Genomic DNA, 15,579 nt, shown 5'->3' on the forward strand with positions numbered 1-15,579 from the left:
TTTAATGTCAATATTCACCCATTAGGATGTACAAATAAATAAATAAGCTCAGAAGAGCAGACAGAAAAAAAAAAAACACAAATATGTAAACTGCCAATTTATCTCCAGTCTCAGATACTTCACTTCTAAAATACTAATACACAAATTAACTAATAAAAAGATATAGGACATTCAACATAAATATCCCCAAACAAAAAATAGAATCAAGGATAAATGCTATTTCTTCCTATGTATCAAGACTACAAATAGCATTTAAACACTTTATTATTCAAATTAAGAAATTATACATTTTGTCTGATAATGGTCATTGTCTTAAGAGTCATTCGGTTTGCCCACATTTAAAAGTATATTGCTAATTCTGGTCACCTAACCCAACAGCACAAAGAGCCTCCAGGCACAAAGACGCTGGACTTGGCAGAGATGCGGGGTCTGGAGTCCTCACCAGCTCCATGTTGGTCCTTGCATGCTGGCCTCCTAGATGCTTCCCGCTTCCTGTTTGCAGAGGCTGTGGTCACCTGGCAACAAGTAGGACCCTGATAAAGTGCCTAAGTGAGAATCACCTGGCCTGATGCTCTCCCCTGACACATGCCAGGGATGCTGTCTTTCATCAAAACAGCAGCAGGAAGCAGAGGTGCTAAGGCCTGGCAAGTCTCCCTAACATGATGGGCAGTACTGCCGGGCCAGGAGGGCGCGTGGATCACGGAGAGACGCAGCCCGCCACTTTGGTTCAAATGACTTTAATAAAAGCTGCAGTGCTCACATCCCCCAGTCGCCAACTCACTGCAGGAGACACAGTACCTCAGGAAGCACAGGGCCGACCCTCCTCCGCCTCCCGGAAAGCTCTCCAGGTACAAAGCAGAGACAGGAAAAGAGCAATGAGGGCGGCAGCCACCTCACACCCACACAGCCATGTCCAAACCTCATGATGCAGGTCAGTAGGAGTCTGAAGACAAGCATGCGAGTCCCACCTGGGGGACATGGCTTAAAAAGCACAAATAAAATAATACTAGCGTTATCCATTTTCCAAACCTAATCACTTTGGGAAAAGGCAGCAGGAAAAAATGCCTTCAGTTTTTACAATGAAGCTTGTAAACAATCAACCACGTGAGAAGCAGTGGCTCCGGGCTCTGTGTATCAGCCCAAGATTCGGGTCCTGACCCAGTGGGAATATGAACTGGGTCAGCAAGGCCAAAGCTTCATCTTTGGTTAATTTGACTGAGTTGCCACTAGTCTAAAATCTGTGCTCTTCTTGGCAAAATTACTAAACCAGCCACGTGGCACATAACAATGGTTAAGTTATGTGAAAAGCAATGTCCATCTATGTAAGTGACTGTTCACAATAAAATTATCTTAAAAAAAGAAAAATCAGAAAGGGAGGAATGCCAGAAAGAAGGCCTGAGGAGAGCCGCGGGTCCCGCCTGAGTGCTCTCGGGGGTCTGGCAGGTGCTGGCTGCCTCTGGGTCAGATCAAGTTCCCTGTGCTCAACTCAGCTAAGCTCAAAGCCAGCAGCACACTCGATGGCATAAAGCAGCTTGCTTCGAAGCAGGGCTTCATCATAAAACTCTGGGAGCTTCAGCAGGTTCATGCAGGTGCTGGCTGTAGGTAGCCGCTCAAGGTCCGAGCCTCCATTGTGAATGCAAAATGCAGGGTATAGCTCCTGGAAGACAGGACACAGGGCATGGTTAGAGGGATCTGGCATAGCCTGGAGCCCACTAAAGCTTGCACTGCCACAGAGGTACCATTGCTCGGGCAGTGGCCTTTCTTAAAAGTATTTTTTCTTTCTTTTAAAAAAGGTTTTATTTTAAATTATTTAATAAGTGCAAGTACCCAGAAGCCAGAAGTGTTGGGATACTCTTGAAGTTAGGGTTACAGGTGGTTATAAGCTGCTCCACGTTGAGTGCTGGGAACTTAACTTGGGTCTTCAATAAGAGCAGAATGAGCTCTTTCTTAACCATCAAGGCACCTCTTTAAACCCTTGCCTTTCTTTATGCTATTTTGTTTGGTTTTTGTCAAGACACGGTTTCTCTGTGCAGCCCTGATCATGTAGGAACTCTGTAGAGCAAGAGTTCCACCTGCCTCTGCCTCCCAAGTGCTGGGATTAAAGGTGTAAGCCACCATGTTATTTGTTTATTTTTAAAGATAGGGATTCTCTGTGTAGCCCTTGCTGTTTGTAGACCAGGGTGGTCTCAAACTCAGAGATATGCCTGCTCCTACCTCCTGAATGCTGAGTGCTGGAATTAAAGGCATATGCTACCATGCTGCCTGGCTACCCAACCCCCTTAAAAAAGATTATTTTTGTTTTTAGGTGTGTCAGCATTTTGCCTGCATGTATGTATGTGAACCTTATGTGTACCTGATACCTAAAGAGGTCAGAAGAGGGCATCAGATCATCAGAATACCATGTGGGTATTCTGTAAGAACAACCACTGTGCTTAACCAGGTATTAAGGAGCAATCTCTTCAGCCCCTGATAAACATCTCTTATCAAGTACTCAGGAAACTGAGGCAGGGCTAGTCCTGGCTTATTTTCCCACCTGGCTGGTATAGATTTCAGATGATAGCCTAGCACATCCCTTATTGTAAATGCCAACAAGACAATGGGAGTTTGGAGGTCTGCTCTTCAGGTGCTGTGACTAGAGTAAAGGCAAATTACTTAAGGCCACCTGATGGGACACTATGTTGTTCACTGGAAGTATTTCAAGCTGTGTCTGTGATCCCACCACTTGAAAAACACTAGCTAGCCTTCTGTGGTAAGTTTTATGTTAACTGACACAAAGCTAGAGTCAGAGAGGAGGGAGCCTCCGTTGAGGAAATGTGGGTTGTGACCCTTTCACAAAGTTTACCTAAGACCTTTGGAAAACATAGATATTTACATTATGATTCATAACAGTAGCAAAATTATAGTTATGATGTAGCAAGAAAAATAACTGTGGTTGGGAGTCATCTCAATATGAAGAACTATATTAAAGGGTCACAGCATTAGAAAGAGTGAGAACCACTGCTGTAGAACATTTTCTTTTCTTTTCTTTTTTTTTTTGAGACAGGGTTCCTCTGTGTGTAACCCTGGCTCTCTGGGAACTCTGTAGACCAGGCTGGCATAGAACTCACAGAGATCTACCTGCCTCTGTTTCTGGAGAGCTGGGATTAAAGGTGTGCACCTCCTGGCTTCAGAGCATTTTCTTAATTTGTGATTGATAGAGGAGGGCCCAACCAATTGCGGGTGGTGTTACCCTAGGCTGGTGGTTCTAGGTTCTATAAGAGAGCAGGCTGAGCAAGCAGTACTCCACCATAGCTTCTTCATCAGCTCCTGTTTTCAGGGTCCTGCCCAGATTGAGTACCTCTCCTGACTTCTTCATGTGAAATGTAAGCCAAAGAAACTCTTTTTCTCCCCAGTCTGCTTTTGGTCATAGCAATAGTAACCCTGACTAAGACATCTTCCTTCATTTTTTTTTTTTTTTTTTTTTTTAAAGATTTACTTATTTATTATGTATGCAGGGTTCTGTCTGTATGTATGCCTGCAGGCCAGAAGAGGGCACCAGATCTCACTACAGATGGTTGTGAGCCACCATGTGGTTGCTGGGAGTTGAACTCAGGATCTCTGGAAGACCAGCTAGTGTTCTTAACCACTGAGCCATTTCTCTAGCCCCTCCCCCCTCCACCTCCAAATTAAAAGAATCTTTAACTCATGAGAAAGAAATGGTCCTGATTTTTATTATTTTATTTTTTTTGGAGGTGGTACTTGGAATTTAAGTCAGTCAGGGCTTGGACATGCTAAGCAAGTACCTTACATGTAAACTGTATCACCAGCCTAAGATAATGCTGGGGTGGGGGGGGGAGCAGCTTTGTTGTTGTCTTTCTTTCCTTCTTTTTTTCTTTGTTCTGAGACAGGGTTTCTCGGTAGTTTTGGAGCCTGCTCTGGAACTTGCTCTGTAAACCATGCTAGACTCTAATTCACAGAGATCTGCCTGTCTCTGCCTCCCCAGTGTTGGGATTAAAGGTGTGTGCCACCATCATCTGCAAAAGGAGCAGCTTTTGACAGTGAACAAAAATAAGATTCAACAGTGGCCCAAATGGGAAGGAACAAATGTTTTTTCTTCTACCTAATCAGTGCTTCCCATTTGCTATGTTGGAAACAGGTTTTGTTAGAAGGGAAAGCAAATCCAACAATGTAAGAAATGTAGTTACCTCACAGCTATTGCAGCAGAATAGAGAACAAAATCTAAACAAGATCCCCAATGTAACAGTGTCCTCTGCAGGAACCTGACACAAGGCATGCCACACTAGCTGTCTGGAACTGCCACTTCAGCAGACTGCTGGATGTGCCTTTTGAACTCAGCAAGTGTTTCATGTTTTCCTCACTGAGTAAGAACACAACCTGGAAAGGGGTAGGCGTGGTGGTACATTCTTTACTCCAAATATTTGGGAGGCTGAGTTACATAATAGAGACTCTGTTTCAAACAAACAAGACCTAGATGAACTATGTTGGGCATATAATGTGCTAAAACTCTTACTGGGCTCTGAGTGTGGGGTTGCACACCTGCAAACTCCAGTACTTGGGAGGCTGAGGCAGAAGGTCTATTGTGAATCTCAGGCCAGTCTTGACAATTTGAAGTTCATTTTCAGTAAAACAGAAGCTGGCTGAAATACCGTGTCTCAAAACAAAACCGCAAACAAGAACAAAGCATTCTCTTTTTATCCCTAATTACAACATACTGTGTCACTACGAATCTCTCATAAAGAACCAAGCAGCATTCCATTCCATATGCAGTTCTGAGTACACAAGGGCAGGCGCCTCCTCACACACTCAAAGGAACAAAAATAAAAGCACCACAAACCCGTGGCTAGTGTACACCTTAAATCCCAGGACTCTGGAGGCAGAGGCAGGCAGATCTTTGTGAGTTTGAGGTCAGCCTGATCTACAGAGACGAGTTCCAGGACAGTGAGGGCTACACAAAGAACCTGTGTCTCGGAAGGACAAAAAAAAAAAAAAAAAAAGATCGAAAAACAAAAACCACAAAACTACCACAAACGAGTTAGAAATATTTGATGGCAGGGTCAACAGTTCCTTTGTAAATAAATAGAAAGCTCCAGATACGCTTCATGGTGAAACACCAGGACACCATATTTGTTCTCTCTCCCCCACTCATTTCTGGAGACAGGGTTTCTCTGTGTAGCCCTGGCTGACCTGGACATCACTAAGTAGCCAGGCTGGCCTCAAACTGATCTGTATACTTCTGTCTCCTTAGTGCTGGGATTAAAGGTGTATGCCACCACGGACTGGCAAATGCCACCATATTTTATTATTTCTTTCATAATGCTAATTGAGTTTCCTAATGGAGTCCTGAAAGTGAAAAGATGAAGTTCTTTATTGAAATCTGAGTCAAGGGCACCACTTTATACATAATTAAATACAATACAATGGAAATTTGCATTAATGCAGAGAGGAAAAAAAAGATCAATGTACTGTGTGGCCTGATGGTAACAATTTTTCTACAGCATTTAATGATTTTTTTTTTTTTTTTGGCCTGCAACAATCCCACTATAAACACACCAAGTTCTAATTAGCTTTAGCAGATGCTGTTCTTCCCTAATATCTGGACAGAGGTGCTCTGTGAGTTTCTTGCTATCTGTAGCACATTAGATCTATGACTGGCTGCCTGCCCTCTCTCCCTCCCTGCTTTGCAGCACTCACAGGCACCACCGAGAGCCACAAGGTCAACATGCTTTTTTATTTTTTAGCTCTGATGTCTGACATGACAACTGTAAGAACTAATATGGAACTCTTCTTTTTTGGAAGACTGGGTCTTGTTATGTATTATGGGATGGCTTGGAACTACTAGTCCTCCTGCCTCAGCCCCACACAAGTTCTGGATTACAGGAATGTGTTACCAAATAGTTTTTCCTTTTTTTTTTTTTTTTTTTTTTTTTTTTTTGGAGACAGGGTCTTTCTGTGTAGCTTTGGAGCCTTTTCTGACACATGCTCTGTAGGCCAGGTTGGTCTCAAACTCAGAGATCTACCTGCCTCTGTCTCTGCCTCCGAGTGCTGGGATTAAGACAAATAGTTCTTTCTTATAACTCACTGTTCCCAAACTCAGCAGTATGGACAGCTACTTCCTATAAAAAAATGAGCTCCTGGCAGATCCTTCTACAATTTTCATCTGAGTACTGAGATTCTTTATGTCAATTAAAAAGAAACAAAAAACAGCTTAAGTAAACTATAATTGGTCTATGTTAGGATTTGGTCATTAAATTTCTGATTTAGTAATCCATTGCATTGCTAGATTCGTGGCACTAGCTCCACTACCCAGGTTTGGAACATTTTTACACCCTCAATGAGTTTTTCCTTCTGCTTTTGCCCTACAACTATAGCTTTGCCTTTAGGTAGAAGTCACAGCAAGATGTCAATGCTCATACTTTCTGATTCATGCTACAGTAATTTACATCTTTTAAATTTCTGAGTATCTCCAGATCATGGTGTCCTACCAGATGACTTGGTCTTCTTCTAGGTTGAGCCATCATAACAAATGCTATCATCTGTCCAGAGCACACTTCTTAAGATGACATCCCAAAACACTCTCAATGAATCTGCTTATACCTACCTAAACTGTCCAGGACACATAGTTGGAAAAAACTAAAGGTATACTTAACCTGGTAAGGTAACATAGACCCCAAATCCCAGCACTCAAGAGACCAAAGTGGAAGAATTAAAGAGTTTGAGGCCAGTCTGGGCTGAATAGTGAGTTGAAGAGTAGCCTGAATTACAGAGCCACAGAGCAATGCTGTCTCAAAACAAAACAAAAAGCAAGCAGAGGAGTCAAGACCAGGCTGGGGAAACCCATAGAAACAGCTGACCTGAGCAAGTGGGAGTTCATAGACCCCAGTCTGACAGCAGAGGTAACAGCACAGGTTGAACGTGAGTCTCAGTTGGGAGGCCTGGGAGGTCTATGGGACCTCTGGCAAAGGAACCAATATTTATCCCTAGTGAACAAATGGGCTTTGGAAGCCCAACCATTCCATATGGAGGGATACTGTCTCAGCCTAGATACATGAAGGAGGGCCTAGGTCCTGCCCCTGGGGAGTGAATGGGGGGGGGGGATGGAGGGAGGCATGGGAAGATGGGAGGGAGAGAGAACTGGGATTGGTATGTAAAATAAGATTGTTTTCAATTTAAATAAAAATTTATTTTAAAAACAAAACAAAAAAACCCAAAAGGTAAAAACCATGCCCATGCATGCCCTGTATGGTAGCACACTGGATTCTTACCTAGAAGGCAAATTCCATAGGAGACTAAAGGTCAAGTGGCATCACTTCACCAAGCCTCAGATACTTGGAACAGGTTAAAATCATGGCTTCCTAGCTCCACACAGTAGTATGAGGCAGGTGGTCCCAAGGGCCTACAAATGTCTGTTTCTAAGAAGCTCTCCAATGTTGTTAGAGCTGTATAGACTGAACAGCCAGATTCTAAACCATGGTGCCAATACACAATGAGAAAATTCCTCTATTGTTGATTATTGAATTGTGGTGACTTACAGGAATATCTGTTTTATGGAAATATGAACTAAATTATACAAGAGGGAAAAAGAAATGTCCCTACCCTGACTCAGAACTATAGAGCAAACATGGCCAGGTCAGTGGTTAAAGTGGGTAAAGAGGGTCTCTTTTCCAGTTTTGCCACAACACATATATGAGGGCAGACGACAGCCTTGGGTGTTCTTGCCTTCTACCTTATTTGAAATCAAGGTCTGTCTTTTTTGCTTGTTTTTTTTTTTTTTTTTTTGAGGCAGGGTTTCTCTGTAGCTCTGGAGGCTGTCCTGGAACTCACAGAGACCCATCCACCTGTTTCTGCCTCCTGAGTGCTGGGATTAAAAGTGTGTGCTACCACCACCTGGCTTGGGGGGGGGGTCTCTCTTTTGTTCAGTAAGTATATTATTTTTTAAAATTAACTCACTCATTCACATTCAGGGTCTGAGAACCATCTGTGGGAGTTGGCTTTCCTTCCTCCACGTGGGTCGCAGGGACTGAACTCAGTCTGCCAGGCTTAGCAGTAGTTTAACTACGGAGTAATTATGCTGGTTCCACATGTCTATGTACATGTACACACACACACACTTGAGCCATTTTTGTTTGTTTTTGTTGACACAGGATCTCACGATATAACTGGCAGGAACTGGCTGGCAGGAAATCATAGATATCTACCTGTTTCTGCCTCCCAAGTGCTGTGATTAAAGGTATACACCACTATGTCTATCTTGAATTTGTATTATATTTATTTAGTGTGGTTTTTTTTTTTTTTTTTTTTGCATGATATATGTGTGAGAGAAAGTTGTAGAGGTCAGAGGTTAACTTTCGGGAGTTTGTTCTTTCCCTTCATCACATGGGCTTTGGGGATTGAACATAGGTTGTCAGTTTTGGCAGCAAGTGCTTTTCTCAGTGGGCTATCTCATCAACCCTGATAGGACATCTTGCTGGCTCCACTATGTATATTCTTTAAGTATGAATGCTGCTTCATTTTGTTTTATAATGAACATAGGAAATATCATTAAATGTCTCTCAAGCAACCTTTTTTGTGTGTGGATGCCTGTGTGGGTGGGCCTTAGCATCTATGTGGAAGCAAGAGGTTGGACAACTTCCTTAATAGCCCTCCCCCTGGTTTCTAAAAATATACTGTGTGTGGCACAGTGTATGTTGAGGACAGAGGACAACTTTAAGGAGTGTATTTTCTCCTTCCACTTGCCTGGGAGCTTCCAGTCTCCAATTCCCAACGTACTGTGGGAGTACTGGCATTACCAATGTACAGTATTGAACCAGGATTAGATTCAAGTAGTCAATCTTGCTGGCCCTTCACTCATGTTTTTAGGCAGGTCTTTCACTGAATTTCAAGCTTGCTAATTCAGCTTGACTGGCTGGCTAGCAGGTTCCAAGGATTCTCCATCTCCACTTTTCTAGTGCTGGGATTACAGGCCCAGCAATTTTCAATTGAGTACTGGGTATCTGTTTGTTTTGGAGACAGTGGGGTCTCACTAGCTCTGACTGGCTTGAAACTCACTATGTAGACAGTCTGGCCAACCCACAGTTATCAAGAGTCCTGGCCACCTGAGTGCTGGGATTAAAAGCATGCACCATCTTGCCTGGTATGTACTAAGAAATGAATTTAGGTCTTCCTTCTTGTATGGCAAGTATTTACTAATTAACTGAACTATTTCCCCAAAATCCCCAATAACTTTAATTACTAAAAGTGATAGGTAGGCCAAGATATAGGAGATTAACACTAATTTTCAGGAGTAACCAAACAAGGCTAGGATAATGTAAGGCAAGTGAATAATAACAACCATTACCAAAAATCTACTTCTGTTCATCTTCATTATACCAACATTTTTAGCCGTGTTTTCTTCAGTTTATAATGGAAAAGTAATACCATGGTGATTTCAACTCCAGGCAGCTTATCTGAACACAGGCTCTCTAGTTAACACAAGTCTAGATACAATTACCATAGCACTTAGTACTCAGAATGGGACAAGAAGAAACAAACATATAGTGGGCAGGCCTGTATGATTTAAAATAAATGGTATGAAAGATGCATACCTTGAACCCCAGGAGAGGGGGGCGAGAGCAACTTGTTACAAACTTGAGTAACTTGCGCTTTTCTTCATCAGTGAAACCTTCTACAACTCTCCAAAAGATTTTAATAACAGGATGATCGGCAGAATAGCCCCCTATGACAAAATGAACACACTATGCATTAAAAATAAAACCAATGCAGAGCAGGAGCAACAAACTTGGAAGTACAACACCCATGTTTTGAGGGGCCTGTCAGAGAAGAGAGTGGGTTTTCTAAAAGCCAAACTGGAAGATACTTGCTGTGGTAGTTTGAATGTAATTGACCCCCATAATTTCACAGGGAGTGGCACTATTAGGAAGTATGGCTTTGTTGGAGGAGGTGTGTCACTGTGGGGGGGGGGGTGGGCTTTGAGGTTTCCTATGCTAGGAATACCATCCACTGTGTCAGTTCCTTTCCTGTTTCCTGAAAGCCAAGATGTAGGCAGCAGCACATCTGCCTACACGCTGCCATGCTCCCTAACATGATGATAAAGGACTGAACCAATTAAATGTTTCCTTGATAAGAGGTGTCATGGTGTCTCTTCACAGCAATAGAAATCCAAACTAAGACACTTGCCTCTGGTCTTTGGCAGAGGGAAGATGTGAACATACATGACAGAGCTACTCTGAGCCAGAATAGGCATGATGAGGGCATTTAATGATGCCTAGCAAATGCTAGAAATCAACAACAGGTGGAGTAGACCCTTCTTGAGTAGGAACTGATACTTAGCTACACATCTAGAATGGCAGACACATCTTATTTTTCAGAGAGCTAGGCATTTGGCCAATGTGATCTCCATGTCTTGATAATTTTATTGTGTTTCCTTCTGATAATAAGGTTTAGCCTATGGCTGACGACCAGCCCTGCCTGTGATTAGACACAGTTCTAAAATGTACTATCTGCTACTTATAGCTTTTAATCTCATTAAGTGCTTCCTAAAACTAAAATAATTGCTATATATTGTTCTCTCATTGTTAATCCACTACAGAAATAACATCAATAAGATATCTTAAGTGCATTAATTGGCACCAAAATGACTATAGTAATATTTAAGTCTATTTACTGGAATAGCTGGGATCCTTAAAGGTATAAGCTCTCAGTGCAAGTCAAGGAAGGTCAAGCAACCCAGGGCATATTCGGTCGGAACAATGGCATTTTTTAAAACATATGACTTGAGAGTGCAGAAACCATGACTTTTGGCATTATTTGCTTTTATATAAGATTAGAATTCAGGTTTAAAGCAACAGCAAGTACAGAAGAAAAATGCACACACATAAACAAACATGCAAATTTAAGTGATTTTTAGTATATTTAGAATCACCAATACATCTAGATTTAGAACATTTCCATTTCCTCACAAAAATCCTACAGCCACCTCTGACCTCTGTCTCTCATTCCACAGATGCTGTATATAAAATGCCATTTAACACAGCACAGTTGAGTTTTTCTCCTTTCCTTTCTCTTCCCTTTGAGCCAGCCAATTTCTGTTTTTTGAGACAGAGTCTCACTTTGTAGCCCAGATTTGCTTTGAACACAGAAATCTTGTGCCTCAGTCTCCTGAGGACTACCCTACCTTGAATTTATTTTCTTAATTTAAGTTACATACTTATTTATAAAAAGATTTATTTACTATGTATAGTATTCTGCCTGGATGTATGCCTGTACACCAGAAGAGGGAATCAGATCTCATTGTAGATGGTTGTTAGTCACCATGTGGTTGCTGGGAATTGAACCTTTGGACCTCTGGAAAGAAGAGCTGTGCTGTTAACCTGTGAGCCATCTCTCTAGCCCCCCTGTATATTTATTAGTGTGTGTCTGTTGTTCTCTGTTTCTATTACCATGTGGGTCCCTGATGATGAGTTTGATTCCTGGGTCTCACATATTAGAAGAACAGAACTCACTTCCACAAGTTGTTCTCTGACTACCACAAAAAATGCTGTTGTACTGTGTATGTGTGTACAAATGAGTGTGTGTGTGCGCGCACACACACACACACACACACACACACACACACACGCACGCACGCACGCACGCAGACACATAAAAATTGTTGAAAAGGGGACTGGAGAGATGGTGCAGCAATTAAAAGGCATTAGCTACTCCTCCAGAGGACCTCGGTTGGATTCTTAGCATCCTTCTTGGCTTTTTATAACTGCCTATAACTCCAGAGTTCCAGAGGACATAATACTAAGAGGTGCACATAAAACAGGGTTTCTCTGTGTAGGCCAGGCTGACCTCAAACTCAGAGATCCTGCCTCTGGCTCCCAAGTGCTGGGATTAAAGGCATGCACCACTACTGCCTAGTTACTTTATTTTCTTAATGGCATCTTTTGTAATGCCAAAAATTGCAACTTAGTTCAATCTATCCAGTTTCTTTTGTGTGGTAACTGAAACTTTGACTAGCCTAAAGACATGAAAACCTTCGTCCTTGATCACTTTAAATTTCACACATTTTACTCATGCCAGTAGGACATTCCATTCTGTGTTACTGGGAAATGGTGTAAAATCAGTTTATTCACTCTCATGACAAGATAGCTCCCAAGCCTTGCAAATGACTAGAAGAGTTCTTAACAGTAAGGTGGACAGATAGAGATGGGGGCAGTGTCCTGTGTCTCACAGCACACAGTCCATATGAGAGGTTACAGTGACAACGGACCTATGGGGAAGGTACACACAGATGTGGGCCCACATACCTGAATAGTTTGTAAAGGATTTTAGGTCCTCCAGACTTACAGGAACTTGTGCACCAGAAATTAATACCTGGGAGGAAAAAAGGTTAAATTGTAAACCTGAAGGGAGATTTTTCAGAAAATATTTTATTTCCTGAGATAATCAATGCTCTTTCAAAGTAGCAGCCACGGTACCTGAATTTCCTGCTGGTCAAACATTCGGAGCCACTCTAGGCTCACAACGTTGGCCAAACCCTGACGGAAGGCTAGGCAGTGTGGTCGGATCTGCTTGTTTAGCCGGTAGTCAGCCACCAGGTGGATGTAGGCAATGCGGTTGGCCCCAGTTACTGGGATGTCTTTCCCACCAAATTTTAGTTCAACCACCTGTGAACATAGAGCACAGGGTTCTAGAGGTATGAAAACGAGAAACAAAAGATTCAGAAACAAGAATCCAATCCAACATACAACAGCAGCACAAGCTCACAGGACAGCCATGGCAAGAGGCAACACCTTCTGTCTTTCCCTTCATTAAGCATCCTGTCCTCTTCCCAGCACTAAGGAATCATGCAGTAATGGAATTATGACAACTTCATTTTTAAAAAGTAGAGTCATTAAGGGCAAACTTATGAATCAGAGGATCATTTTAGTTCCAGAGAGAACAAGGTACTCATTCTGGAGAATAAGCACTTATCATATTTCCCTTCACATTTTTAGAATGTTGTCTCTACTGTAAAATGTTTGATTTAAAAGACAGTGGTAAATGATTTTTGAGAGGGACAAGAGTAAGATACTGACACACCTATAATCCCATCACTTGGAAGGCTGAGGTAGGGAGATTTCTGGTCAATCCTGAGTTATAGAGTGAAAACTCTGTTAAAACTAAAATTCAAAACAAACTAAAAAAATAAAGAAAAAGAGAAGACAAAATAAAATACGCCCCACTCCTAATATAGTTACACCATGATTCTAAGTTTAGAATGAATCTAAGGAATAGCTCTGTAATTGTCATGGCAGGGCCAGTATGAAAGTAGTGCAGTAAAAACACAGCTCTCACCTTAAAGTGAGTTCTTGCCTCAGTAGTAGGTGCTGTGACCGTGTGAACTTTCACATATAGAGAAGACCACTACAGGTCACCAGAGATGCAGTACCATCAGCTACAAGAGCATGCTTTGAAATGCCTTGTTTATAACAATGTAAAAGAAATGCATTTCTGGGGTTAGTGGAGGTTACCTCTTCTGTGGATAAAGAACATACAATAATCAAGTGTAGGACTGCACACTTACAATCTCAGCACTTAGAAAGCAAAGGGAGAGTTAATTCAAGGCCATCCGGGACCACATACTGGCAGCACAAGTATGGAGGCACACAATAAGAAGGAAAAACATTTTTGTGTATTCACATAAACAAGGGCACTACTGTTAGCAAACTAAGAGCGATGGTCTGAAATGGGCTCAGTGTCTGGGGAAGCAGGAGGCAAGCTTTGGCTATAGGGTGCTTATAATGTAGATCACAAAACTTCTGGCACCACCACCATCCCAGCCCTTCTTTTTTTCACAGCTCCTTTAAATCTCCAGCATAACAAGAACATACTTTAAGCTGAGTAGTGGCTTTTATATTCCCAAGTTTACCACTTTATATAAAGGGTGTTTCAATGTGAGATGAATAACGTTACTTAAGTCAATCTGCATCTGGGTCTGGAGGGCAAGGCAGTCTGCTAATTCCCATTTCATGAAAGTTATGCAGCTTTAAACTTGAGCGTTTAACTCAGCTGATTCCTTCCTGTAGTATTTTACATTTTAGACATTCAATCTTTCTTACTAATTTGCTTTCTTAGTTTGGGACCCATCAAATATCACAATGGGCTTTCAACCCATTGTCTCTGGGCTGAGTGAGGACTGTTCATTACCTTAATTCCTCTGCTTGTATGTAGCTGACAGATCATCTGTTAAACAGGCCTCTTGAGGCTGGCTATTATATTTCCATATATAAAAACACTGCTTCCTCTAAATGGATTAAGGGAGGTAACAGATGATGTGATTGTATGATGTGAAGACAAAGAAACAATCAAGTTTTCAGTTAAAAGGACCACCAATTATCCTGACTAATAAAATGGTGGAATTTCTAGTAACTTAACAAAATGATATACTACCTTAAATTTAAAATCCCCTAGACTAAATCTAAACATCTATTTTTATTTAAAAGTCACCCAAGTGTGCCAAAATTGTAGGTCTGATAGGTGCACTAAGATTCCCTTTGAAGGCAGAAGAGAAGGTTGTGGGCATAGCTTAGCAATAGAGGAAATGAGCAGCACCATGAGGCCCTGAGTGTCACCCCTAGCAGTGCAATGAAAAGGCAGCACAAGGAAGCTCTCCTTGTAGATATTTTCCTCTGGCACTTCTGAAGGTCAGCTGTGCCAACACCATAGCTCCTCCTGCAAGAGGGAAGGCCCCGTGACTTGTCTAAGGCCAAATAGCCAAGAAGAAAATTGAGGATTTCAATCAAGGTCTTATGACTCCAGACAGTTCATAATTACTTATGGTCTGGTTACACCCTTGGCTTTTTCCTTCAGTAAACATGTATAAATTAGCATCTAAAATTTAAGTTTATTATTGAACTAACAAACAGGCATATTGCTCACAATAGGGAGATACTCTGGGAACAGAACTGCTACTTTACAGAGGAAGAGTAGTGAGTAGCTCACGGCACAGAGGACTGTTTGCTTCTATCTACTTCTGCAGAAGTCCCTTAAACCTGTACTTCTGTATTTTCCTAATCAAATCATTGGCATAGTAATTCCTACATTACCATTTACCACCCCCACCCTTGACAGGGTTTCTCTGTGTAGCTTTGGCTGTCCTGGAACTCACTTTGTAGACCAGGCTGGTCTTGAAGTCACAGAGATCCTCCTGCCTCTGCTTCCTGAGTGCTGGGATTAAAGGTATGCACCACCACCCGGCAATTACTTCTTAACTCAGTGGAAAATTCTATGCCACCAACAGCTGCCTCACAGGGAGCACCTCACAGTACTAATCAAGTGTGACAACTAGTTTTTATATCAGCTTGACATATGATAGAGTTACTTGGAGGGAACCTCAATAGGAAAACTGTTCCCACCAGAGGGCTCAGACCATTGTTGATGGGATCAATGGGATCATCCCTGGGCTAGTGGTCCTGGGTTCTATAAGAATGCAGGTTGAGCAAACCACAAGAAACAACTCAGTAAGCAGCTCTCCTCTATTGCCTCTACATCAGTTCCTGCCTCCAGGTTCTTTCCCTGAGTTCCTACTCTGATTTCCCTGGATGACAGACTACA

At 42.0% G+C, this 15,579-nt stretch overlaps 1 protein-coding gene across 2 annotated transcripts in view; it reads right to left on the minus strand.

Annotated features, from left to right (window-relative positions):
* Window positions 1-246: 246 nt before the first annotated feature.
* Window positions 247-15,579, minus strand: part of Ube3c (ubiquitin protein ligase E3C) — a 91,936-nt gene continuing 76,603 nt past the window's right edge. For both annotated transcript variants that reach the window (XM_051203087.1, XM_051203086.1), the window contains exons 20-23: window positions 12,462-12,650; window positions 12,291-12,357; window positions 9,582-9,712; window positions 247-1,657 (exon numbers count right to left, since the gene is read on the minus strand). In XM_051203087.1, coding sequence (XP_051059044.1) covers window positions 1,487-1,657; window positions 9,582-9,712; window positions 12,291-12,357; window positions 12,462-12,650 — 558 coding nt within the window. In that variant the 3' untranslated portion in view covers window positions 247-1,486. The remainder of the gene's footprint in view (window positions 1,658-9,581; window positions 9,713-12,290; window positions 12,358-12,461; window positions 12,651-15,579) is intronic.

The sequence above is a fragment of the Phodopus roborovskii genome, unplaced genomic scaffold (genome assembly GCF_943737965.1).
Source record: "Phodopus roborovskii unplaced genomic scaffold, PHOROB, whole genome shotgun sequence".
Taxonomy (NCBI): Eukaryota; Metazoa; Chordata; class Mammalia; order Rodentia; family Cricetidae; genus Phodopus; species Phodopus roborovskii.